Source organism: Lepisosteus platostomus, chromosome 8, assembly GCF_059453375.1.
Source record: "Lepisosteus platostomus isolate fLepPlt1 chromosome 8, fLepPlt1.hap1, whole genome shotgun sequence".
NCBI classification, from domain to species: Eukaryota; Metazoa; Chordata; class Actinopteri; order Semionotiformes; family Lepisosteidae; genus Lepisosteus; species Lepisosteus platostomus.
Window position 1 is genome coordinate 46,307,234 of NC_142618.1, and position 26,998 is coordinate 46,334,231.

At 36.9% G+C, this 26,998-nt stretch overlaps 1 protein-coding gene across 1 annotated transcript in view; it reads left to right on the forward strand.

Annotated features, from left to right (window-relative positions):
* sugct (succinyl-CoA:glutarate-CoA transferase) overlaps window positions 1–26,998 on the forward strand; it is a 203,085-nt gene that overhangs the window by 162,402 nt on the left and 13,685 nt on the right. The window contains exon 13 of the mRNA XM_088643711.1: window positions 2,159–2,222. Coding sequence (XP_088499837.1) covers window positions 2,159–2,222 — 64 coding nt within the window. The remainder of the gene's footprint in view (window positions 1–2,158; window positions 2,223–26,998) is intronic.

The following is a 26,998-nucleotide window of genomic DNA, read 5'->3' on the forward strand; positions in this document are numbered from 1 at the left end:
CGTGTTGTACATTGAGATGTGCTAAGGTACTGGTGTCATGCTTCTTGCGTCTGTGATTTGCTTCAGCTTTGGATTGTGCCTGTGGGTTTTTGACACGTTGTTGCCATAGATTTAAGCAGTAAACCAGTTATGTTCCAAGAGGAATGTTCAGTTTTATTAATATTAATTATTAGTGGGTGTTTCTTTCCTGGTCTGGCAAAGAAATGTGTGTGGACTGAAGGGATATTCTTAGTAATATATTAGTAATAGAAAGCAAGTGCCTACAGTGTGTCAAAGGACCTTAGCACAGATAAAAGTGAAAGAACAACAATAAGAAGAGCAGCAACAAAAAGAAAAAGACAAAAATAGAATAAAAATTTTTATTAGATTTCACAGTGATAATTTATTCTCAAACAGTAGTGAATATAAAATCACTTTATTGGCCAAATACATTTTCTTGTATTAGGAATTAGGAATTTGTCTTTTCACATACCCCAACTTGTTCTCCATGAGGCACACAGACAGGGAGAGAAGCTTGGGGTCAGAGAGCAGGGTCAGTCATTTATATAGCACCCCTGGAGCAGTTGGGGTTAAGGGCCTTGCTCAGGGGCCCAACAGAGTAGGATTCCTCTGCCAGCTACAAGATACGAACCGACAACCTTCCAGCCACACGTGCAGATCCTTAGCCACAGAGCCACCATACTGCTCTCTATTGTCAGCACACAAAACTTTCATAAGTACTCACAAAGTATTCTAGTGTATGCTGTTGACCTCCTGGATATAGGATTAATTTGTGTCAAATTAATCAGATACAAATTAATTTCTTATAGTTTTTTTATCTGATGTACTCATGCACCACATGTACGGTTATCATCTAACCAATTCTATCCAATGAAGGGTCACAGTGGAGCTGGAGCCTATCCCAGCAAGCTGCAGGCGTAAGACAGGGTCCAGCCTGTTTGGGACTCCAATCCAGCACAGGGTAAACACACGGGCACAGACACAGACACACATACACTCACCAGTCTATTTTCCCAGAAGCCAATTAACCTACCAATATGGCTTTGGACTGTGAGAGGAAACCGGAACACCCACGCAAACATGGCTGCGTAAACTCTTCATAAGTTATGAATTGTATATTTTAATAAAATAAATTAACTGATTGGAAAGAATGTACTCCACATAGATAACACCCCAGAAATTGAACCCAGAGCTCCAGTACTACAAGACAGCAAAGCTAACCATGACACTACTGTGCCACCTACAGTATGTACAGAGACGTCCAATTTTATTCTTACTCTTCATAAAGTGAATGTAAAAGTTAATTTATTGAAGACATTTGTGGTATACTGTTTATCAGAAGCATAAGAGCAAGTCGTGTTTTTTATATACTGGAAGGTGAAAAGATAGAGCCTTATCTAGAAGAGAAGGAGGGAGCAGACATACTGTATGAAGCATAAAGTGTGGGATGAGGCGGTGTTAAGCAAAAGTGACAATGGGTTGAGATGGGGCTAAAGAGATGGAAGGCTGGATGACAAATTCCAGGACTGCTGATTTCTGTCTGTGTCCTTGCAGAGATATGCAAATCCTTCTATACCAGAGAGACACCACACCAAAAATTCCCTTCAAGTCGGTTTATGGAATTCCTCAGCTCTTAACTTTAACTAAACTTTGTATTTTTAATCTTTCCATTCATTTACAGGCTGCTGCACCCCTTGCTCCCCCTCTCTGGCAGGAATTAAACTTTAATTTGAACAGCACTTTAATCTCAGTCAATAAGATGAAATATGCTTTCTGGTAGTGTACTTTTACACAAATCAGCAGCAATTGGAAACTTTCTCTATGCTATTTAACAGTAAAGTCTTTGCCGGGATGTGATATTTAAATCATCATGTAATATGGCATCATAAAACTGGAATGGTAACATGAACACAAGGTGACCTTGAATCTGTGTAGTTTTTATGGGAAGCATGAGACAGATGTTGTTAGTCTCTGGGGTGGAGTGGTCAAGAGTGTTATTTCTCCTGCTTCACCCATCCTTCCTGCTCATTGTTATAAACACTTTCTCAGTTTCGGCAAAGCTAAAATAATCAAAGTTAATAAGACTCTGAAGGTCTTTCATGGAAACTTTGAATGAAAGTATTTTCTTTGATATCACATTTTATGTCTTTCTTTGCAGGTTATCCACAATGATCTCATTATGGAAATGAACCACCCATCAGCTGGAAAGATAGCTGTACCAGGTCAGTTAGTAATATCTCCTTGCAAAATATCAGTGTATGTCACACTTTTTGTGAAATTCCCTTGATATTTAATTTGCAAACTTGTCTTTTTTTGTGGGAAAGTAGCTGTTCTTGCAGACAAAAGCCATTGATGAAGTAGTTGTCCTATCATGACCCTTTCTCGAAGAAATGCCTGACTGGAAGGAGCTGGGAGTTGTCTCATTGAAATAATTAAGTGTGTTTTATTTTTCTATTACACTTTAATTGAAAAAATGTTTTCAAACGTATCTTAATGGACAATGGTGAATGGTGTATCAGTCTCTTAGAATTTGTTCATTTTGTGGTTTTCCAAGGTTCCTTTCATTCCACTTCAAAAAGAACATACAAAGAATCATTATTTTTAAAAACCACACTTATTTATCGTTTTTCAGAATTCTTTCAGCAATTGAAAAGAATTACATATATTTTACCTTGGTATCCTACTTATAATACACCTTGTTTTTAATGAGATCAAAGCCACCAGTAAACAATAATAAAATATGGAAGTTCTTCAATTATCTCACACAGCAACTTGTGTTTGTCTGGATATTGCTCTGGTTTTTAGTCCCTATTAACACACACTTTCAGTGTAAAGCAAATTTACCTTACGGCTTTTAATGGATTTACTAAAAAGTAAATCAGGAAATCATAAAACACAATATAATATGATATGCAGGCCTATGACAAATTAAAACCTGGAAATACAAATAGGAACTTTTTCAGAACAGAAAAACATGCCGCTTGTCTCTGGTGTATTATGAATGAAATAGCAAACAGATTTAGTAAAGGGTTGCAAAGAGGAAACACATTGCTTTGAGTTTTGTTTTTTTTTTCTTAACAAACTTGTAATTATACTCAGAAATGTACTTGTGTACAGTAATATAATAGTCACTTTAATTTAGAAAAAAATAAGTCTTTAATAAAATAAAGATTGCAGTGTTTCCTTGTTTTCTTCAAAAACTATGAATACCGTCTAAGTTAGAGACTGGATGTAATCCAGAAATTGGTTCAGCTTTTACACCAAGATTCTCTCTGTTCCTAGCAAAAGTCGTCTTTCATCTTTGACACTTCAGTTTTGTTCTGAAGTTCACCAAGTTCAAGAGTGACACTGTGGGATTTTTCTGCAATTCTGTGTGCTCCTCTTGACTAAATGAACACTTCAGAAATAAAAGGAATGGTGGAGAATGACAGCATCTTGACATCTACTTTTTTCATTACCGAATTTTGTATTGTCAGTGAAAAAAAATGTATTTGTTAAGCTTTTTTTTGACTGTGAGCATTTCTTACATACAGTACATAAGATAACCTTTTCTAAATTAAGCCTGTGGATACAAGTAAGAAGAAACTGAATTAACACAAATTAGTTTTATAATGCACAAAATTAAAAAGGTTTCTTATTCAAATGATACATTTATAATAATTATCATAAGTGACATTACAAAGATGTTGGAGTCACGGATTCACATCCTCGTTTAGAATTATTTTGGATGTTAAATAGAGTATTCTTAATTAAATGCGTTTCTTTTACTAATGACCAGTTTTTCCAAAGTTCAATTTATGCCACATGTGAAATATAATGTTGCATTTATTGAAGTAAAGATAATAATAATAATTTTCCAGTTGTGAAAAATGTTGCTGGAGATAATTATGGAGATAGTCAATGGCAGCCTAATGCAGCCTAAAGAAGGCTGTGCAACAGGCTTCACAACTAAATAATGAGCTACTGTCACGCTCGTAAACCCCTCCTCTTAAGGACACTCCAGCCCTTCCTTATTTTCAACTGATCTCCTGCACCTGCCTTTGGTTCCTGCCCCCTGTCCTATAAAAGCCAGACGTTCCTGCCAATCTGGGCTCAGCTTTGGAAGATGGACGCTTGGAAGCCCACCTATCCGTGAGTCCAGGAGCGACTCGACGGCACAGGCTTCATCACGGCGTCCTGACCTTCTGAGACCGGGATTAGGGAGCATCTAGTCCCGTGACCCCCCTTTTATTCCCCCGTCCCTCCTCCGGATCCCGCTCTGGCTTTTAACTTTGTTCGTCTTCGTCAGGATGGATCACCCGGCCTTGGACTATTGCCTCTCATGGATTTGCCTCGGACTCCTTTGGACTGTTTTCCTCGGCCACACCTCCCCAGAACACCAGCGCACCATGTACACGCCCCCTGTTTTACTTCCAGCCCCTTGCATGCCTTTTTCCACGTGTTTTCCTCACTCCTCCCCGGATTGTGTTGTCCACATAGGGTCCTGAAAGAATGCTTCATTACAGCTACAGTCTGAGCGAAGCACATCTCCAGAGAATGATAGCACACGACTGCAGCGTTAGATGGAGAACAAGACTTCTGGCTGGAAAAGAGGAAGCCCTGAAAGTTCTTCATGAAACCGCAACAAGCGGAGCAGGTGTGGTGCGCAACGATGGCCGACCTTCAGAGCCAGTTAGAAATGTCCAAACTGGAAGCTGAGAAACAGAGGAAGGAGTTGACTTTATTGGAAAAGCAGCTGAGCAAGGCACAGTAACAGATAAAGGACAAAGAAGCATCTGAGACTCAAAAGAGAGATACAGCTCAGTGAGTTCAAGACTCAACTAAATGAAACCATAGGAGACCTGAAGGCTACCTGAGACCAGGTGAAGCAGCAAGGACTGAAGAGAACCAAGGTCAAGCCTTTTGTGAAGAGAAGCCAGTCCAAGAATGAGGGTATGACCCATTGGACAAAAACATTCCAGACGTTTCCAGAGATGTGGGAAGAGAGGCTCTCATCACCACAACCAGAGATGGATGTGGAGGTCTGTTGACCAGTGTTTCTGGAAGTAGAGGGTGGTGACCTGGGTTATAAGGATCTTTATGCCTGGACAAGTGGTGTCCATCTCTTTTAAGTGCAGTATTATAGGAGTGTGTTAAAAGCAAAGAGCTGAACTACAGAGCCCACTGATTCTTGCTTGCTTTAACCTGGTTACTGGTCATGAGAGGTGTGGTGGAAATACAGCTTTTGAAATTTGGTGCAGATGCTTTGTCAGCAGAGAAGGGTATATATTCAATGCATACAGCTGGACTATTTCTTTATTACTGTATGTGCATGTTGTCCTGCCAGGAGAAGGAATATGCTTGCTAATACTGTTGTTAAGAGAACAGAGGCCTTTGCAAACTGGTAGTTCTTTTTAGCTTGTTTGTAACCCCTGCATTCATTTAGTCCCAAGTAGACTGTTGACAGCAGAGAGTCTAAGGGAGTTCATTTTGGCTATTGTAGATCAGCAGCAGCTGTAGGGGCTGAAGTGGGATCACTGGGTACCAACAGCAGTCTCAACTTCAGTGACTGGTGGTTTGCAGGCAAACCCAGCCCATTTGGAAATATAGACCCATTCTTAGGATCAGGGGGATCATAAAACATATTGCAGTAAGTGTCAGCACTGGGGAACACTCTTACATGAATGAAATTACTGTGACTTGTGCTAGGCTGTGAAGAAATAACCCAGATTCATAACTGAACGTGTTTGAAGCTGAACTCAGCTGTTTTTATTTCCACCCCCAGTGGCTTAACGTTTTTTGTTCCTCCTTTGAAACACAGCCTTTCAATTCCTACCGACAAGAAGCTGTGAAACAAGTTTCAGAGGCTGTTCTGGATAAACACTGAGGTCCCATGGTTACATCTGACCTCAATTCTGGAGGCAAATTATTTGATGAAAAGTCTTATCTGAAATCTGTTCTTCTATTGCTACCGTTAACATCTGGTAGTTCAGGACTGACACCTTCTCTTTCTTTTTATAGAAAGGGTCTGTGGTTTCTTTTTGGTCTGCCTATCTTGATGCCAAGCAGTTAGCAGTCAGTAACAAAATGTTATGGACACTGTCTGTCTTTTTGCCCCTTGCAATGATGATCATTTCATAATTGCTTGCCTGTTCCTATTCGTTCCATCTAACCATCCATTTTTTTAACTGCTTCATCCAATTTTATGGTGATATAGGATCTGAGATGGGACTATATCTCAGCAAGCAGTGGGCTCAAAGCAGGATACACCCTGGATGGGGGCGTCAGTTCCTCACAGGGCAGACACAAACATGCACACACTCACACCAGAATTAGTTTTCCCAGAAGCCAAATAACGTGTGTCTTTGGACTATGGGAAGAAACCAGAGCACCCAGTGAAAACCCTCATGGCTATGGGGAGAACATGCAAACTCCACCCAGATAGCACCCCAAGAATAGAGCCCAGGGCTCAGTGCTGGAAAAGCTCAGTGCTCCACTGTGCTCACCATGCTACCCCCTGTTTTCCCTTTTTCTTTGAATACTAATGGAAAAAGCACACCGCACATATATGGTAAAAAGCTGTTGATGACATTTTGAATTAAACTGTTCACTTTAAATTCTTCCTTACAATTACAGTATATTGTGTCTGTATACTGTGTGCAGAGATTTATGTGCCGATTCATGCTTGAAACACTGTAAACATGCTAAAAAGTTGTACTGTCTACCATAATTTATGATTGAATGATTCTAGTTACTTTTATTTATTTCTTAGCAAGTTACTTACTATAGTAGTCTTATCCATATCTGATTTTAGGCCTGTAAATGTATTCAGTAAATAATCCAATTCATTTAATTAATTAATGATATTACAAATTGCCTCTGAATTGTAGCCATTAGCTATACAGCTTCTACTATTGAGATGATGGAAAATGCAGATTCTTTTTTAAACCTCTGTCTCTACTGTGTAATTTAGTAAAGATGTCAAAATTGCTATTTTGTTGTAGAGTTCAGTTGTATGAAGTCAATTATTCAATTATGCAATTGTAGGAGCTGATTCACATAGAATCCGCATGAAACTCTTCTATAACAGTGTGTTGCAATGTAAAGTTTTCCATGCTGTACAGTTATACTTCATATCTGTTTATTTAGAATTCTGTTTTCTAAAGTGCTGTTTAAATTGATTAATTATTTTGAGAAGATGCAGCTTTGAAAGTGAAGGTCACAAAACTCATACATGAAAAGAAACTGAAGTCTTCTTAACTTCTAAAATATTAAATGTATTTAATTAATTTAAAAAAGGTCTGTAATAATTAGATTTTTTCTTGACAAAGTATTGAATAAATACTCTTATCTCCCTGACGATTAGCAGCACTTTTCTGGACAGCAGCAAAATGTGCTGTGTTTTGGAATGTTTCCATTATGTTTTAAGAGAAAACAACAGATAGGGTCATACAGGAATTCCTTTGAACAATAGACAGATTTTGGTCATTAGCTGGTGTGGAGAAAAGATTTTGAAATATTGCGTAATCTTACATTCAGTAAGAGTCGCTTAAAATGGCTGCCGAGTAAGGAGATGAATGCAGACTGCAGAAGCACAATCATTAGTTGCACAACATGGCAAATGTCACCTCCTCTTTTGCTGTTTTGAAAATGAATTACTAATTGCATTGAGAAAAAATATCCGCAAAAAATGCAGCGATGGTTAAAAATCCTCACTTAAAGTTAGCATTTGACAATACCAGATGAGTGCTGCGTAACAGTTACTCTAATTGAGTTGGTTTGTACTTTCAGCTTTGGATCACTTGGCAAAGAAAAGTTCTGGAAATGTTTTCGGCTGCTGCTTGTGAAAAAAGCCTCATTAACGAGTGTGTAAAATAACGTATTGTGAGGTAATTCCTAAAATAAACTCCATTATTTAAACTAATAGGACTTGGCACTGGAGGGATGTTGGTGGGACGAATTGTCCTTCATGATTGCCAGAAAAAAACGAAAGCTGTTAAGCAGGACATACAAGTTTGCCACTAATAGCTACTAATAGCAATGCAGGACTATACATTGTTTTTTTTTTTCATTTTAGCCATGGACCAGCATGCTTCTTCTGTCTATTCATTCAATTATCCATAGCCTCTTTATCCTGTGGGGTTTTTTGGTGAGCAACATTCCAGCATGACAGACATAGGGCACAGGCCCGGGCTACATCCTGGATGGCATACCAGCTTTTTACAGGGCATACTCATAGATATGATTAAGAGACACTAATTAACCTACCCAGCAAGAAAACCAAACCCCCTCACAAACACAGGAAGAACATAAAGTACAAGCTCCATACAAACAGCCCCCCCAGCTCGACTTTGAGCCCAGAAGCTGTGGGACAGTGGCACTAACTGTCACACCACCATGCCACACTTTGACATGTTTCTTTTAACTGAAAATTCACCGTTATGACAAATAACTATGAATGTACAGTATATGACAAATTTGTTTTTTAACATTTCATATGGATATAACAACCTTAATATTTTCAAATTGGAATTCTTCTGCTACTTTAAAATAAACCATTTTTGTCAAGTGGAGAAAATGGTCATAGCTACAGGGAAGAAGGTTATTTTTACAGATAGAAATGATGGGTATTAGCTATATTATGGTCTTTGTGTCTCTTCAACAGCCTTGACAAGTAGCACAACACAAAGGCCTGTAGTAACTAAAAACTACCTCATATAGCTATGCGTTTCCATGGTTTCTAAGGGAATCTGTTAAAATTAGTTTCATCATTATTTTGGCACTACACTCATTATTTATAGAATGTAAACCTGTATTGGAGTAACAGGAGGCCCCTAGTGTGCCTCGAAATACACCTGAGGCAGTATACCACACCTGATGGTAATAACATCACCCTGTACTTCATTAGGGCTGCCTCACAAATATCAATTAAAGGGTGGACTTACCTGTTAGAAAGAGTGGGTGGGTAGGAATGCAAAAAGAAAACGTTTCTAAGAATTGAAGGATTTTTAGAGCATCAACTGCAAAATCAGTTGTGCTGGCAGGTTTCACCCAAAGAAAACATGGATAATCTCTTCCATGGAACTGCAATAGCTGACATAAGTATAAACAAGTGGGTGTACTCTGGGAAGTTTCCTATCTTTCCATCTGTAATGGAACACCAGTGACACGGCCTTTAAATTATGTTCTCTGAAGGTAAGCTGCAAGCACATGCTGTTTACCTCAGATTGTTTCCCAGGCCTCTTTATAAGAAAAAAATCTGTTATTTTGTTTTGGTGGGATATCAATGTTCCAGTGTTACGTAAATCAGTGCCCCGCCTTTGTTATTATGTCTTCAATTCCACCAAAGTGACAACATGAGCCACAAAAACAGATCCTTGTGACTCAGAAAGGAGAGCAAAAATGCAGGGTTTTAAAGAAATAAATTAGTGCTGGTTATGCAGGTGTTGGGGGTTACTGAGGGTACTACAATAAAACTCTATTTTTCTAACAAACGTCATTGCCAATTATTTTATTTAAATTTATTGTTTTGCCCTTTGTAACCCTCCAGTCTGGAATAGCTAATTATTATTTCATGTGATGAAACACAGCATTCTACCATCGACCTTCGAGGTTTGAAACACTGCGTTCAGACACACCTAACCAAGACATCTGTTTCTCTACATTTTGTAATCCTGGTACAAAGAAGGTGGGCTTTGGTGCCTGCCTGAGGATTAACATAGCTCTTAATGGTCAGTACTAATCAGTAACAGAAGACACTAGTGATCAGTAAGCTTGCCTTCCAGTCCACTCCCCTGCTGTCATCAGTGTGGTCGTTCTGCACCTCTGTAAACCTCATGTTATTTTATCAGTAGGAAAGGTAACATTAAACATGGGTCTGGGGATGTAAATGGTCACAAGAAAGAGAACAGCAAAACAAAGGAAAAACCAGGTTAATACAAACATTAAGCTCCCCTCTGAGGCTGAGAAAAAGCCTCAGGGAAACAAAACCAAAAGCTGGCATCATTATCTTGGGTTGCACACAAGAAATGTTTTCTTCTGACATCAGACCTCCCAACCTGAATGAGCTACAGCAGTCACCAGCTACTGAAGACATCAATGGCCAAATTTGCAAGTGATCAGGGAAAACGTATCCAACAGCATAACCACCCAAAAATGTAGTGTAATGTACTGTAATTATATCAGCTGATACCTGGATTAAACTCTCAAGACTGCAGGCAATTGGGATGATAAACAAAAAGTAACATCATTCAAAGGCAGGCAACATAAACTAGGGAGAAAACAATACGTCAACAGCTATAGCTATAAAGCAACTTACATAGTTTTGGATAGACAGAAATGTATGTCAGTTATTTTTTTTTGCTATCAGTAGCACATTAGTAGCTTTTAACTATACAGATTCATCATGAAAGAAAATGTAACAAATATCTGTAACTGCGAACAGCTGATGTGTCTAATTGTACAGCATAAAAGCACTACAAGACCACAGCCCTACTTATTTTGTCATGGTAAAAACAATTCTTAACTCTTAGAAATTGTTGCTATGGGTGTGTGTATGTTGTTGAACATTTAGCCAATTGTTTTGAGTATGTTAACAAGAGAGTTTGTGAAGGTCTTTTCAAATTTGTTAATCTACAGCATAGAACAATACAACAATTGACAGGTTTTTGAAACGTCAATACATGCGCTAAGCAAGATCTGGCTTTTGATATTCTAAGGGGACCAAACAGTAAAGACATAAGATGACATCTTTTAAAAATGTTCTTATGTTCTTATAGTGAACTTCGATGACAGGGTTTTCTTTACTTCTTCACCATGTCAGATACTCCAGGTTCAACAGTACGATTGGAACAATATATTTTTTGACTCGTTCAACTGCTCTGCGCAGTTCAATGATTTCATCTCTTAAATATTGCTATTCATTATTGACATATTTTCATCTCTCTTGCATGAGAAAATATTGAACCTCATTCTTGAGCACTGCATGATAATAATCTGTGATGGTTTATTTTACTCTTAAATCAAATAAATCTCAAAAACTGGGTGAAACAAGATGTAAATTCATTGCATTCTATGAATGTTGTATAGAACAAAAATACTAAAATGCTAGCAGTATTGTGGCAAGTTGCCAAGACCTCTAAATCCCCTTTAAGTCACCAGAAAGCCTCAAAAAACCTTTCAAACATTTAACAAGGGAATTGGGAAAAGGATTCTGCCTGAGAATCCCAATTAAATGCAAGTGTTCTGAATCTATTAGAACATAAAAGTGTAACTCTTAGAAAGGAGACTCCGTATACTAACGTGGTAGTAGTGTATGGTAGCGGTGGGAAGTGGCTTGTGATTGCTTTTCTATTTCAAATAGCGGTAGCTAAGGACAGCACTGTGTTAGTTCAGATTTGTTTTAAGAAGATACCCAGGTCAGGCATACAATACGATAGCAGCAACCACTGACCTCTTTCCCTGAGAGGTATGCAACCTACAGTAGGAGCCACCTTCATGACTAACATCTGACCCCAAAATCGCAAAGGTGCTTGAAAAGGATATTTATGATATTGTATGGCTGAACGTCATTAGAATATTTTTAATTATATTTTACTTTTAGATTAAATTAGCTGCAAAAAATAAAAGAATAAAAATCACTTCTAACTTTAAAAAAATGTAGGGATTTAATTATGAGTGGATTATCATTGGTTATTATGACATTATGATATATTTAAACCACAGTTAGTGCTGCAGTAGTCTTACTCTTCTTCCTTTTCTAATTCACAGCAACGGGTGTTTTCCTTTAGAAGTCTAAAAGGTTTTCATCAGTGACTTAATTCCACTGCGTTTCTAGATCAATAAAATTATTATTTATATTTTTCTACAGCTGTTGGCAATATGACTCAGTCAGCAAAAGAAAAATAACACTGCTTTCATGTGAAACACGCTTAATGATCAGATCCAGTCATTACAGTTGATGTGAAGTAGTGAATTTTCTTTAGAAAATTAAGAAAGAAAACAGGGTGGGAGTACTGGCATTCATATGTGCACTACATATTGCCTGAAATTAATTTCATAATTACTCAGTATTTATGATGATTTATGTGTCAAACATTATGCATGTTGATTACAATGCCCAGTCCAAATGTGCTATTATTATTTATATTTAGATAAAAAACTTTAGCTTTAAGGTGTAAATCATGTTTTGTAAGACGTTTTATATGTTCTCCCTCTGTAACCATGACGGTGTTATACAGTATGACTCACATTGTTTCGTTGCCATACAGTACATAAAATACAGTACACAGTTTATGAACATGAATAAGTAGTTTATCTGAAATGGGATTTAATTTCACTTTTTGACTGAGCTATGTTTTAGTTTTCTTTTTTGTATAATTTGCAAATTGTACAGTACAATACAGTAAATGTGATTTTTACTTTTCTGTGTTATATTTTTGGAATTTTAAATATATACAGTATATTCAATATAGGAATACTTTCGGTGAATTGTGCTTATCAAAAATATACAGTATTTCCTGAGATTCAATTGCAAAGAATCACAATGTAAATGTATACTACACTGACGGAAACATATTTCCTAACAATAAGTGTCATGCCATAATGCTGTATGGCTAAGATATGATTGACATTATTTTAAGATTAGAATTACCATCCTTACTGCATACACTGTACATATTTTTATGCAAATGCAAACACATTGGGTAAAACATCAGCTAAATAAATTACGATAGATACTTGTTTTATATAATTTCTGTAATTAATATTTTAACAAATATTAGAATTAGACATTTTTTTAAAGATAGTCTCAATATACAAGTACATTGTTTTCTATTATATTAATATCTCCCCTTATAGTAGTGCACATAATAAGCAAACTACCTGTGACCAAACCAGGTATTCAAATTTACACATGCACCTTCAATTAATAAATTATTTATTATTAACTGACTACTACTTACTTATTGCTACTAGCCTAGAAAAGGTTCAAATTACAATGGAATCATAAAGCAATACATAAGACTATTAAAAATACATAATATGATCTTAGTCATAACATTGAATAGCATAATAATATAAGTAATGTGAGTGATTGGTTTTCAATCAATTTCTTTACAAAAGCATATAACGTATTAATTGATGGAATTGTATTTCATTACAATTGCTTCAGTACATATTTAAAAAACAATGTAAATTCCAAAATAATATTTATATAATATAGATTGTGCAGAAAAGTGTAAATAACTTATTTAAAGTTAAACTTAGAAATGATGTTTGCAGTTTGGAAATTGTGTAGTTTGAGTATAAGGGTTTGGCCTATAATTTAAAATCATAAAGTGTTGCTGCCTTGCTGCACTGGGGCCCTGGGTTCAATTTCTGGGGTGCTCTTAGTTTGGAGGTGTCTTTTCTTCCTGTTTTTGTGTGGGTTTCCTAAATAAATGAATAAAGAAAAATAAAAAAACAGTTGAACTATGGCATATTTAAGAGTAGAGTGCCATGTGACTCCCCCAATGATCAGGTGAAAATAAGATGTCACCACCAGGATAAATTTATGATCACAGATGACAAGGATACATTTACGAACACATGGATTTATTGAAAAAATGTAAAAGGTATGTCTAAAGACTGGATGAAACAACACTGTCAGCCTCTCATTTCTGAATCATCTCAAGGTAGGCTTACGCTCACAGAATTAAAAAAAGATTTATTATTGTAAGTGTGCAGGCAGCCTGTGGTGACCTGAAATCGCTCTTTGCTCCTGGTCTCCAGAGAACGACTTGAAGTGTTCAGTGGACTGTGTGAAGTCAGCTCAGATAGATACAGTATATAAAACAGGTGCTTAGTCATCTTGGGGAGGTGGGTCTTTGTAATTCCGACTACTGTACAAGTGCAAATATCTCTGGCTGTTTTCTCCTGCTGCACATTCAGGCAGCTGTGCTTTCCTACATTTAAATTCCCAAGGAATTGGTTTTAACAACATTGCTTGGCAGCTTGTTCAAGGAACCCAGCACTTTTGAGCAAGCATGTTCATCGAGAAGGGATGGTCATTAGACAAACTTTATTACAATGGTATAAAATCATTGCAACCACAATGCTTGTCTTAATTATTTACAAAGCAAAGTTGTAAGGTGTTTATCTTATAATGTGTGGAGCTAGAAAACATATTAAGCTGTAAATATTTTGACTTTTGCATTATTATGAAATTAAAGCATAATATATAAAGATTTAACTTAATGATCTTTAGGGCTGTTAACTCTTAATGCATGTCTGTTCTCTACAGTAGACACATGCAATTTTCTAAACATCGTTTCTATGACTGTCTTGCTGACATTTATGTATTGAAACATTTCACCTGCTGTTTTTTTTATTTTTGGAGGCTTTAAATTTGAAATCCAGCTTAGTGCATATCTGTTCAGAACATCTATGCTGGGATCACAGCATGCTGTTATGAACTGACACTACAAGATGAGTGTCTTTTCAGTACTGTTATCTTAAAAAACGTTTCCTATGAGGTAAATTGTGTAGCTATCATCTGTCTGACTTGTTTCTCAGAAAAGCCTGTTGATACATGAGACACCTTCCATTTGTGAAAGAGAGGAGGAAATTGCTAAGGATTATATTTACAGTTTTGCACATGTCTGCAAAGTGATACTTAAAATAAAGAACTTGTCATGAAATCAGAGCTCATGACCTTCTGCTGGGCCATACATCCAAAATTAGTTTGATTGAATAAAAGAATTTTAGTAAAAATGCAGTTTGACATACGTTTCAAACACAATAAAAACACAAGTGATTTTAAGTGGGGGAAACCGGTAATTTATAAGAGCTGGCAACTGATTCATCTTAGTAAATAGATGGGTAAGGTTACTAATATGTGTTATTCCACAGTGTTATTCCTTTTCAACCACGCTTCCAGGAACTATAAAACTCATTGAAACTTTCAGAACTAGAAAGTGTTGTTACTGTGTTCTTGAGAATACCAAGTACATTTACCAAGTACAGTTACATTGCCATACATACATTGCCGTGCAAATATGATATACTGTTCTACATTTTTCATTCAATATTGTTACAGATTTAGGTGACTGAGAAGATTTTAGATCAAGTTTGTGACACTTGGAAGAGTGAACTCTTCCAGCTTTAAAGCAGAGAGGATGTTGGCTGAAGTCTGGGAGGTCACTTGATCAGAAACCATTGTCAACTTTACCTTGGTATGCCTGGTTAAGTAGTATGTTAATGATTGTCAAAGAGCAGTACAGAAACACACAAAATAAGATCACATTTAGAGCACACAGAGACAACAAGGAGAGGAAAGACAAGAGTCTGGAGGAGTTGCAGCTTGAAGCATGTGCCAGGTGAGAGCACCTACTTCATGATCATCCAAACAAAACCTGAGCGAGTTTGCTATTCTGTGTTTTATGAGAGAGCTCGGTTTCCTGGGTAAAGATACCTCAGAAACATATTTCCTGCTTAGTAAGGATGCATTTTCTGTATAGTGAGATAGTCTCCGATTTAATTTGTGTGATCTAGGGTGCAGAGAGAGAGATTAAATGCAGTTAGTATCTCATTTATTTAGAAAGGCAGCTTATCTCTTATTTGGCCTATAGGATTTAAGAGTTTCATACTTAGTAGAAGTCTAGGGGTTTTCTGGGTGACTAGGAGGTTAGGCCTCTGATACGCCTTGTTTATACATTCTGTAAATATAGTAACTCGTGTGTTGTCTGTTTCATTGTATGTAGTGTAGTGTTTGCATTGTTATCATTAATAAGTATTTGTTTAACTTAGTAATCCTGGATTATTATTATTCTTTTCACTAAAGCTGTGCCAGAGAACAAAGAATTCATGTGCTTCTAATTATACAAACTGCTTAGGTATATTCTGGAGAAATTACCTGCAAATTGATTAGTTGATAAGTGCTCGGTCAATCCCATATTTTCACAATGTTCTCAACCCCCCATTTGTAACAATATTTTCTCTTCCTTAGAATAGAAATATACTTCAACTGAAATTCTAGACATTTTGTTTTAAGTTAACGATTAATTCTAATAGAGCTGTACATTGTTGTGCAAAAAGGAGCATTCATGAGCATGTATGAGTGTGTAAGTGTGGTTAATATTGCTGCCTTGCAGAGCCAGGGCCCTTGGTTCACTTCCAGACCTGGGGTGCTATCTCTGTTGAGTTTGTAGGTTCTTTCCAATTCTTCTGGGTGCCCTGGTTTCCTTCACAAGTCCAAGGACACGCCATTAGGTTAATTGGCTTTTTGGAAAACTGGCCCTAGATATGAGTGTGTGAGCGTCTGTGTCTGTGTGTCTGCCCTGCAATGGATTAATGTCCCATCCAGGATTTAGCCTATCTTGGGTGTGTTACCTGCTATGATAGGCTCCAGCTCCCCTACAATTCTGTATTGGATAAAGGAGTTAGAAAACAGATGGATTTAGCTTAATAATGATTACGTTAAGATTACGTCTAATAAAAAGTTGATTCTTTTGGATTAATAAAGGTAATGGATTAGCTTTTACAGCACTTTATACATAGTTTCTAGTATTTCTTGAATTGTTATGATCGAGTTTTTGATCTTTTGCAAATTAAGTTGTGGTAATCACAGTAAAAATAATAATAGAAATACGTGATATTTCTGTTATAAAATATAAAAAATTCTAATATAAATATACAAAATATAATAATAGAAAATGCAACAGGAGGCTTTGAGTAAATTGCTGATTTATGAGTTTTGCACAGAAATTCAATTGTAACTATTTCGGGTAAGGCTCACAGCAAAGAGTGTAAATAACATATACAGTTACATATATGTATCTTAAAATAAAAATACTATGCTTTTACTGACAGATTTCATATTACAAAATCAGTAATATTTAACATGTTTCACTAAAAACGTCCTGAAAACCATATAAACTTTGTAGTTATGCAAAATATAAAAACATGTTTTACATCTCCTTAATTTCCTGAAACCGTATTGTAAAAGTGCAAGGAATTTGCCCCATTGATTTTTATCTCACTCCTCTTCACCATCCTTAAAACATCTGTATGGTCCCTGAGCTTTTTTTAAATTTCTCAGTGGCTTGCAAAAGCTGATGTTATCTTTGTCTTCAGTTAGAACAAGGGCACACATTTCGAAGAAAATACATCTGCCAGGATCATACCTTTCTCCTTTTTCTCAGGAGAACTAAAATGAATGAAAGCTGAAATCTGATCATTTTAATAAGAACTACTTAAAACAACAAGTTCTTGAAACAAAATTATCTTGTGCATGTATAAACTTTGTATTGTATTTAGTTAGATAACAGCAGTATTTTTACATTTCAACTTTGAAAAATACTTGCAGTTCATATTTTGTCATTATATATAAAGATGTACCCAATCAGAACTGGATGGTGTTTTCTAAAAATACTGTACTTGCAGTACATATACAACTGGCTACAAACTACCTTTTTTGTTATCTAGCTTTTAATGCCATTTATTTTTTATTTGAAAGATAATGTGATCTAAAGCAGTTGTGTTCATTTGGCTTTGGAAAATCCTTCAGATGTTACAGGCATGTTCATCATCCTCTGAAAATCACATTCAGGGAGGTGTAACATCTGATAAGTACGCTGTAATGGAGCAACTGTTTCTCTGAGCTGTCCGTATTGATTTGTGCTGTGGATGTGTAGCTCAGAGACCAGTCAGAGAGAAAGCAAGTGCAGGCGTTTGCATAAGACAAGTAGAGTAGGATCTGCTGCAACTGACTTCAGTCGACTGTATATAAAAAGGTTTTTGGGCGCAGGTCTTATCGGCTAGTCATGGAGTCAGACTAGTGTAGGGTTAGAATAGGCTGTATTTCTGATAGGATTTAAGAGAAGTGGATTACTGTCCCATTGGGTTAAAAGGGTAACGCGCTGTCCTTTATGGTTAAAGTTAAAAGGGAGAACGAAGAGCAGCTCTCCTGTCACTTATAATTAGATTTACAGGGGAAACCAGTGAGGCAAAGCATACCAAGTCAGGGTGGGAAGGTTTTTATACCACAACCGGTTCGGCCTCAGCCTAGTTTCACAATCCCCCAGATTTATGGTGGGGGGTTTCAGCAAACAGGGTGCAGGTACTCTATAACAAGGGGTTCAGGTGTTTGGGTCCTCAGTGTCACACTACCAGATGAGTGGGACCTTCCACAGAGCAGGCTATTAAGAGAACATCTGTTTTCTTCTTATGGAAAGCCTGAAGGTGACGTGGGTAGTATTATTTTACCTACCTTATTCTAGGATAATTTTGATCCACCCTCTCATACCTATGTGTATATGGAGACTATGTAGACACTGTATTTATTTTCCAAGTGATGATAGAAGTTAAAGGCAGGGCCCGTTTTTTTGTTTGAATTTCCAAATACCTCGCAATAATGAGAAAGTATAACTGATCATCTCTGTTAGAGTATTAAAACCTCTTTTTTTGTACCATGCATTTGAAATAACACCAACGCCTTCCAGTGATTTTTGCTGTCACGTAAACCTTTTTTTTAATTTAGAAAAGAATAGACTGTTTTATCTTGAGCTGAGATGAAGAAATGAAGTTTCCTATTCCCGGCTCTGGAAAGAGACGGTTAATCCTAACCTTTTCAGTTTTATAGGAGTTGATCAATAAAGAAAACAACTGAAATATTCAATTTTAAACAATGGGAAAATCTTAAAATCCGTGGGCCCTGAGTTGAGTTCTATGGGCCCTACTAAGAGTTCTAGTCTTAACATTTTAAACTAAAGTTGGAACTATTTCCATATCATCTTTACTCTTTTAATACCCTCTTTTACTGCTACTGTCAAGTCATGTAAAAATATGGAAGACTTAAACTGGTTAGCAGAATCAGGGAGCAAATATCAAGCATTTTCCCCAATGGTAATATTTTCAAGATCATTAGTTTCTCATGATGCTGATCCATCTAGTTTAAAGGATGCAGCAATTTTATCAGCAATGATTAAATCTGGAGTAGTAACATCAAGAATGCAGGAAACATCAGATTGCATAAAGAAGCTCTTTACATGGACTATCAGAAGATTTGATGCATCTAAATGTCTTTAAGAAGATATGAATCAGGACTACAAATTTGTGTGAAAAATACATTCAAGGGCCACACTGCATAAGATTACAAAACTTCAGTAGCACTCAATATACAGTATATACGTTCTGATTAATATATATATTCAATGTTCTGTAGATGGGATATAGAGGTAAATGTACCTATAGTAAGAGAAATAATAATAGAGTAATAGAAAAACAGCTTTTGAGTAGATAGCATAATGCTACACACATTTTTTTATTACATTTGTATTCCTGAAACTCTTTTCTGCCATCCTTCTGTAAAACTGCAAAACTCTTCTTGAGTTGGAGAGATTTTTAAATGCGCACTGCTTTTTTACGGCATTATAATGTCATTAAAATCAAACCACATAAATTCAGACTCAAATAATATTTTTGATCTAGCTTACTCTCCATATCTACCCTAGTGAGTACCAGAAACTCAAATGTAGCACTAGTGGTACCATAAGTTTCAAATTAGCAGAAGAAGGACAACAGGCAACCACCGGCTTCGGGGCAGCAGCGAGACACATTCATAATTTCTGTATGTGTGCAAGACACAAAGGACAGTTTTCTGTGGAATAATAGATACACAATTGTGCATCAACTACAGTAGTTTATGGAGAAGATCTTTATTATCACAACAAGGTGGTTGATCACCATTACTGTTTTACAAACCTTCACAGTCTTAATTGAGAACTTATGTCTCTCTGTCTCGGAACGATGTGCACTCTTCACTATGTAATTCGGTTACTGTTGGATATCTTTGAACAACATTTCATTATATTATGCTATACTTATTAGTATATAAGGCATATGGATTTGACTACTTTGAGGCAGGTTTGATGTTTTCCTTAATCACATATTGGTCAAAAAGGTTGATCTGCAACCTCTGTTTCCAACTCATACTTGTTTATTTTTAGGTATTGAGTGCAGTATTCTTCTACTTCTGCTTGCTTTAAAAACAATCTCATGTATATGCAACCACATATCAGAGAACAAAAAAAAAATATTGGGCAAAACCTGTCCCTCACTTTAATACAGCTTAACCAAAATCTTTCTTTTCCCAGGATACACCAAGAGGCACAGTTTAATTGGCAGGTGTGACTGCCACATTGGATTGCAAACAGTCTTTTTTTCAGTCTCAAGTGACACCATGCCATGATGAAGATTGCTTACAGCAAGGAATTTGTTGAGAAATAAAAATAAGAAACAATTCATGGATCAGCCAGCCAGGAGAACAGCTCAAGATTTCAATGGCACAGATTGGCAGAGATTTCCATCTGAAGTTTTAAACATGGTTGGCTTAGCAAGAAATGGAGAATGTATTTCTGTAAATTCAAACACACTACTGCATGGGTTTGGTACACAGGGTCAATGGAATGGTTGTAGATGATAATCTCATAAACTCTAGGTCTAGACTGATTAGTGGGCTAGATAGTTATACTAGCAATGAACTAAGAACTACCAGACAGCCCCCTGGTATGTAATGAAATTAAACTCATTTGCAAGGAACCCCAGCTTGATATATGCTGCCTCTAGATGTTTCTGATATAGGGAACTAATTTGAACCATCAGACATGCTTTAGACAAGGCAGAGGGCATCAAAGTAGACTAACTAGAAAGAAAGTAATTAAACATAACATTAAGGTTTTTGTCTAAAGCGTTCTAGTTATGTTTTTGTTATCTTTTAATAAAACAAATATTAATACATATATAAAGATATTTATCTGACCTTTACAGAATTTAGCAGAGTTTTCAAATTGATTAATCCAAAAAAGACTAATAAGAATGAAATTATGGAAGTCAATATTATCCTTATCTTATGCATTCATAATATACTGTATGCTCTTTCATTTTTAAGAGCTTGTTTCATTGTTCCACTTATTATATTCTGATGTTTGTGAATACAGAATGTTAAATTACTGTAGTATGGTAATGTTTAAGCTCTGATATAATATTATCCAGATGTTTTCAGCCATTAAGACATACAGTAGGCCTTATTTGTGAAATATAGCAGAAAAGATCTCAAGATATTAAGATAATTGCAGCTGTCATTGTAATTTAATCTTCATATAGCAACATTTGCATAATATATTTGTAACCTACTGTCCTTAAGAACTTGATCATTCGTCTATGACCAAGCTATTATAACTAAACTGTTATAATATATACTGTAGATATGAAATTCTACCAAATATATTAAGCAATGACATCATGATTGAAGCTGGGTAATTCCTGTGCATCCCTGTCTCTCCCATTACCTGCTTGCAAAAGCCAGTTGATTTTGCAAGCAGTATCCACTATAGACAAAAGAATGAACAAACTGTATTGAATACATACTGTATTAGCTGACATTCCTGGGATAAACTCCTGTGTGAGGAAAGTAAACAGCATTATGTACTGAATATGTAGGACTGTCACTTGGAGTATGGGTCTTACTAACCCTCTGTTCAATTGCTATAGGCATTACATTTTAATTCATTCATTGTAACCTGTCTGAGCCTTTTCCACAGCCTCTCTTCTAAGCCTTTCGGTTACCTTCAAAGATATGACTAATTCCATGTAGATTTTCCCAATAGCTCTTTTCCCTTATCTGGGATTATATCGGCAGCTCTTTCCAATTACTCAGTAGCCACCTTGGCTCCAGGTTTTGCCATTGCCTGAGTTTAAACCATAGTGAAATTAACTTTGCAGTGCTACTTCACTTTAATCTATTTGCTTACTTAGACTTTAGTTGATTTTACTCTCAGTCCTGAGTTTTCAAAATAGCCTATAACTTTTTGTTTTGATAACTTAAGCATATTTCTGACTGAGCAGCTCTTCATAGGCGATCAATTTATGATGAACAGACAAAGGAATGAATGACAATATGCTAGCACTCACACAATTGTCCTTTTGTGTCCTTTTGCTCACCTGAATGTGGGCGGTTCTGAAACTCAGCTGGTACAAGGCGGATACCGATTACAAGTCCCATTTGCCCCTTTAAGAGGCGAATTAAAATGTAAAAAGACATTGCACATACTATAAAACTGAAATCTATGAGTTCGCCTACCAGAACAACAGATCAGTGGATGATGCTGTCTCCCTGGCTCTGCATACAGCCTTGGAACACCTGGACACTAAGAACTCGTATGTGAGAGTGCTGTTTGTGGACTACAGTTCAGCATTTAATTCCATCATACCCTGTCAACTGGTGACAAAGCTCAGGGGATTAGGTCTGTGCAACTCTGTCTGCAACTGGCTGCTGGACTTTCTTATCGAGAGACCACAGGTGGTGCGGATAGGCAATAAAACATCAACACCACTCACCCTGAGCACTGGAACCCCACAAGGCTGCTGTCTGAGTCCAAGGTTGTACTCCCTATTTACTCACGACTGCACAGCAAGACACAGCAATAACCGCATCATTAAGTTTGCCGATGACACCACTATAATAGGACTGATCAGTGATGATGACGAGTCCACTTACAGGGATGAAGTTGTACAGCTGCTTAGGTGGTGTCATAGCAATAACCTGGACTTGAACATAAAGAAAACGAAAGAGCTAATAGTGGACTTTCGGAGACACAGGCCACACACTCACAGCCCACTCAGTATTGATGGAACGGAAGTGGAAACAGTCACCAGCTTTAGGTTTTTGGGAATTCACATCTCTAAAGATCTAACCTGGACTGTGAACACTGACTCTATCATGAAGAAGGCTCAGCAGCGCCTTTATTTCTTGAGGTGCCTCAAGCGATGGGGGATGCCAACACATGTGTTGGTGAACTTCTACCGCTGCACTATCGAGAGCGTCCTCACCAACGGGATCACCGTGTGGTATGGCAACACCTCTTCGCGAGAAAGAAAGGCACTGCAAAGAATGGTCAATATGGCCCAGAAGATCATCGGCTGCGGTCTCACCGAGATTAAACAGCTCTATGAGGACCGCTGCCGTGGTAGAATTCTGGCCATCACAGAGGACAGTCACCACCCCGGGCATGAGCTCTTCACCCCACTGCCCTCAGGCAAGAGATATAAGAGCATACGGACACTTACCACTAGATTCTTCAATAGCTTCTATCCACAAGCAGTGAGACTGGCGAACACATTTAGCCATCCCCCTCGGACCACACCTACACCATCACCATCTACCTCATTGTAATTTATTAATTGTACGTCTCCAGTCATTGTTTACACGTCTGTATTGTTTACAGTCAAACTGTCTGCATGTTTACTTGCATATTGTCTATTGTTTGTTTGTACATTGTCTTGATGCACTGTTTGCACTTTGTTTTGTTTTTTACACTTGTTTTAGAGAGACTTTCTGTAAGTAAGAATTCCATTGTACCAGTACCGGTTACATATGGCAATAAAGTTCAAGTTCAAGTTCAAGTTCAAGTTCAAAATTTACATTTGACTGGAGCAAGAAAGAAATGACTCAGTGATCTCCTAGGCCACAACTTTCAGGGAGCATCATGATGTATCGACTTTAATGTAAAGCACATACTGTATACAGTACAGATCTCGGTGTATGTTAGTTTTTTTCTGTCAAGTTGGACAAATCTAAAACATAATTTTACAGCATCCTTTAATAATGTCTGCTATATATTTTCCCAGATAGTCTCTTTAAATTAAGCATAACCTTGTGGCCAAGGTAATACTGTATGTCAGTCAGTCTGACAGTGCAGTTATCTTTCATCACTTCCAATTCTTGAAGTGAATACTCTGCCGGCTTATTTTTCCATTATTATTCAATGAAAACACCTTTAAGGTGAATGGTCCTACTTGTAAAACCAGGACACAGGACAGTATTTTATTTTAATACTTATTATTCTATAGTATTAAAGCATGAGAAAAGTCAAACCTTAAGTGTGCGTTGAGTGTTATTTCTATAACTCCATATTTTAAGAATCAATTTTTATTGAGCAATTATTATATTAAATTACACACATAATAACTTATGAATACTATGTGTGACCGTGTTTGCATGTCTTGTTATCCAGGTTTTCTCTGGGTACTTGGATTCCTCCAACAGTCCAAAAACATACTAGTAGGTTAAATGACTTCGCAACACCTTGTTAATTGACTTTGCAACACCTTGCAAAGGTCATTTAGCTTAAAATAGAGAAATTATCACTACACACAGGGTTAACTATGAAGTGCTTCATCACTTAATTTAGAAGAAAAATACAATTACATATTGACTAATGGCTGCAGTAATGGGCTGTAACAAGTGAAAAAAACGACAGCTGTCTGTTTCAGACTTAAGCTACAGTGGTATACATTGATTTTCAATTTGCTGTACAGAACGGAATTGCAGGGGTGTCTTGGGATAGGGAACCTGTGTCAGGGGTGTTGAAACTAATATTAAAAGTTGTGATTCTACAATAGAGAAGGAAATAAAATGAAATTGCTTCGAAGTACAGTAACTACCAAAATCCAATTGTTCAGAAAACCAGGAAAGTAATGAGAAAGAATAAAATACTAAAATGAAGGCAATAATAAAGTTCTCTCATTTTTGATTAGTGGAGTCTGCAAAGAACATTGTTTGTGCCATTGTAAAATGATCAATGGCAAATGAGGGTGGCTACACTTCTGAAAGACCTACCTGTTTTTCAAGCTCCTAGGTTCTTGCAATGTCCTTATCAAGTGTGCAGTACTTACTGTAGTGTATGTAGGAGAAGGGTTTGTAGAAAATAAGCTCATTAGGGAGCTGGTGACGGCAAATAATGATTGCAAACAGCCATAGTTTTGACATTCATAGTTTTAGAAAAAAGGAAAAAGATTTTTGATGATGAGTTCTTTGTGCGTCTCCTCCTACGCTCTTTCCTTTATCCACTTTCCAGATTTCAGGTTCATTTGTTCACATTTCCTCTTGAGGTCACGGCAGGTCAAGGAAGGAAAATGTCGTCCTTAGTTGTTGATGAGCAGAAAAGTTAACGATGTATAAGAAGAAAAAAAACTCTTTCTGCTAACAAGGAAGTTGTCCTCCACAAAATGGAAGGAATAAAACAAGCACGAAATCGACCAAGTTTAACATAACGTTCCTCAAATTTTTCATATTTCATGTGTAAAAAATATAGCTGTTAGTTTGACTTTTTACTGTATATTTTTGTATTCTTCTATTTTTTTTGCTAGGAAACCTTATATATTGGGTTGTGCTCTCTATTAATATTTTAAACTTAGTATTTTCAGCTCATTGTCCCTGAAGCATACATCAAAAGAATGAGACACACCAACCACTGAATTGTCTAGATAATTGTCTAGCAGCATGGTGGCACAGAGGTTAGCATTGCTGCCTCACAGCGCTGTTGCCCTGGGTTCAGTTACTAGAGTACTGTCTGCATGGTGTTTGTGTGTTCCCCCCATAGTCTCGTGGGCTTCCTTTGGGTGCTTCGGTTTCCTCCCTCAGTCCAAAAACCTACTGGTAGGTTAATTGGTTTCTGGAAAATTGTCCATATGTGTGTGTCTGTGTGTAAGCCCTGCAATGGACTGGCATCCTGTCCAGGGTGTTAACTGCCTTACCCCTGATGCTTGCCAGGAAAGGCTCCAGCTCCCCTGCAACCCTAAATTGAAGAAGCGCTTAGAAAAAGGATTGATGGTTGTTAATTTTTTGCTCCTTAGACCCATTGACATCTAACATACTGTAGGTTTATGAAGTTAATTATTTTTCATTCTTGTGGTTTAATGAGAGGTGGCTTAATGAGAAAGCCACCATCTTAGCTAAAAATCCAGGCCTGGTAGTGTGAATATGAGTCAATATGGCCGCCTGCTACTTAGGAAAGCCTGCAGAATGAGGCACAGTTGGTCTGGATGAATACAAAGCAACAGAGTGAGGTCCCACACTCTGTTTTTGCATTGGTAGCCACAATACCTTTTACCTTATGAACAAAAGGCCACATAAGAAGGCCATCTTTAGATGGGCCCTCCCCTCTCAGCACTGTGAAACAGCATGAGCTAATCAATATTCCTTTTCATAATACACATACACTATATATTTAGCACTGTGTTAGCTGTTCAAATTGTAAGTCGTTTAAGTCATGTTCTTTGATGTGAAATACTGAGGGCTTTTAAATAATGCAATGAAAGTAAAACTGTCTTAATGGGTGTATTTATTAGCTGGCCTACTTCTACAGCTTATTGTATTGTATTTTGGTAAAAGCTTAACCAAAGTCCTTTTTGTGGAATTAACAATTAATAGTCAACTGCCTGGGCAGTATACTATTCCGATGCTTCAAGGTGAAAAAGCAGCATTATAAATTCTGTCAGGAAAATCGTGAATTATACACAATTCAAATTTATAAACAAATTGTTAATGAAGCTGAGATGCTGCAACCACAGTCCATAAAAGCCATAACACAATGTGCTTATTACACTGTGGAATTAGGAGGTCCTAGTGTAAGAACTTTACACTGTAATGAGCACTCTTTTTTCTACTGTTCCCATGATGTGTAAATAGGGTAGTCAATAGGAAAATGGCTATGCTTACTGTACATCAGGTAGTTGACTCCTCTACTGTGCTTGAACACCTAAAAATGGCTTCTTTTGTGTGCATAATTTGAAAGTCCCATCTGTCAATAGATGTTTTTTGTTTATGGTCCACTCAATAGTGAAAAGAAAAAAAAATGGACAAACGAGAAGCTTTCCCACTACAAGAGTGGCTGAAAAGTACAAAAGGTTAATTCACATATAAAGGTTTCGCTTTCATCAAGCGACCTTACAATCAGACTCTAAGGTTTGTATGCCACAGCGGAGCCATATTAGGAATAGCACAACAGTCTTGTTAATGAGAACCCATTGTAAATTGCCTTTATGCTTATGTGAATTAGGGCATACCCTGAACATAAGGCTAATGAATTGATTCACTGATTGAAGTATTTATGTATGTCTTTCTGCTGCAACATTTTAAAATTATGTACTTCAGATACTATCTAGCATCTACTGTAGCATAACACTCAAACAAAAAAGACAT